The sequence below is a fragment of the Morone saxatilis genome, unplaced genomic scaffold (genome assembly GCF_004916995.1).
Source record: "Morone saxatilis isolate NCDOM2014 unplaced genomic scaffold, NCSU_SB_2.0 Contig17, whole genome shotgun sequence".
NCBI classification, from domain to species: domain Eukaryota; kingdom Metazoa; phylum Chordata; class Actinopteri; family Moronidae; genus Morone; species Morone saxatilis.
The window spans coordinates 9,081,592-9,083,281 of record NW_023339729.1 but is presented as its reverse complement, the minus strand read 5'-3'; the positions used below and the strand labels follow the sequence as shown (position 1 = coordinate 9,083,281).

Genomic DNA, 1,690 nt, shown 5'->3' with positions numbered 1-1,690 from the left:
CTCTTTGAAAATAAAACCCCCTCTCTAATCCATAAAAAAACAGTCAAGTAGAGTAAACTATACATTTTGTGCATTTACTGTCCTGTACGCAGCCTTACCTCTTCATCTTTGTACCAGGAGAGAGACTCAGCAGTCAGGACAAACCAGTAGTCCTTGGATCCTCCCTTCATGATACTGATGTTGATAGTGAGCCAGCCTCTGCGGATCACCTGCACATGAAAGTCCAACATGTAACTAAACACCCTACAAGAGGCGTAATATGTATCTACAGCATGCAAACAGAATACTAATAACAAATGAAAGGCAAAAATACAGACATATACAGATAAGTATAGGCAAATATACCAAGTCATGCAAGTGTAGTCAGATCAACCCATAAGATAAGAACTTAGATACACCACAAACATAAAGACTGAAAAAATAAATGAGGACAGGCTCCAATGAAAAGTCACCTTCTCTGCATCCCACTCTTTGCCAGACTGACAGACAAGAAGACAAAGGGAACAGACACACAGGGGTGATAAGTGGACATCCGCAATACCCAACCTATAGTCTGGGTGGTTTACCATGAATGTATTATAGAGTTGGAGAGTTTGTCCCGGTGGTAAGCTGTGGCAACAAAAGATTCCCTTGGGGCCTTAAAAGCATTTTCTCTATAGACCAGCATTATAATCAGGGCTGTCTTTAAGCATAGATGAGCCAAGCAGTCGAGAACCAGCTGGAGAGGTGCCTTTGTAATTTATCTTGATCTACTTTTAAAAGCCCGTCCCACTAATGCCTATGCACACATTTCATTGTTAAAAAAACGTAATGGTGGTAATGCAATACACAGATGATTTTGAGAGGAGTCTGCAGACTGACTCTATAGTTTACTGAGAGCTGAAGCCTTGTTTATAACCATACCATATCATTCACAGCACTGCATAAGAGTCAGAGACACAGATAACCTCATTATCATAAACTCATTACTGGGACACTGTGCATGTGTGTGTACAAGTGCACCCTTAACTCAAGTCATTAAGTAGTTAAAGAGTCAAGCTAAGAGATAAAAGATCTTTACCCTGAAACTGAAGAGAAACTAAGGATTTCCATAGATATGGGGTGAGTCAAGGCATTTTGTTTAATACTTTTGTGGTATGAGCTATGAGGCCAGATGTTTTTCTTCTGGGCTGACAGCTGCTGAAAATGCACCTATGTATGCTATTCAGTACATATAATAGTGATTCGTTAGATTGTTGGGTTTGCATAGCAGCCATGCACCTATAATAAGCTGTAGCAAGAAAGTGTATCCACCCAACCCATCAGGTTTTTCCACAGTTCTATTTAAGTGAAGACTTAATATCAGATCCTGAACATGAATAAAACCAGGAAAAGACACAACAGAGACTGAGATTATGTGCATGTAAAGGTACTATATGTTTATGATGGCATTAGTCAGACCAGAGGTTTTTGTGTGATATTATCTCAGTGCAAAGTCAGTGGAACAGGGAAAGAGATGTGTGGTGAGCCGCACAGTTTAGGATCAGAACAGGATGAGAGAAAACATATTTGGGGCATTCCGCTGAGTGAGAAACTTTGAAAATTGGAAAGAATGGCGTCATGTTTGTACATGGTATCCAGTTCTCATTACACATCCATGAGTGTAACTCTTTCACTTCCCTCTTTCTCAGCATTGAGAACAAATCTTGTT

The 1,690-nt window shown here is 39.9% G+C and overlaps 1 protein-coding gene across 1 annotated transcript in view; it reads right to left on the bottom strand.

Moving 5' to 3' along the window:
• LOC118326873 (dynamin-2-like) overlaps nt 1-1,690 on the bottom strand; it is a 17,156-nt gene that overhangs the window by 4,583 nt on the left and 10,883 nt on the right. The window contains 1 exon segment of the mRNA XM_035660017.1: nt 99-209. Coding sequence (XP_035515910.1) covers nt 99-209 — 111 coding nt within the window.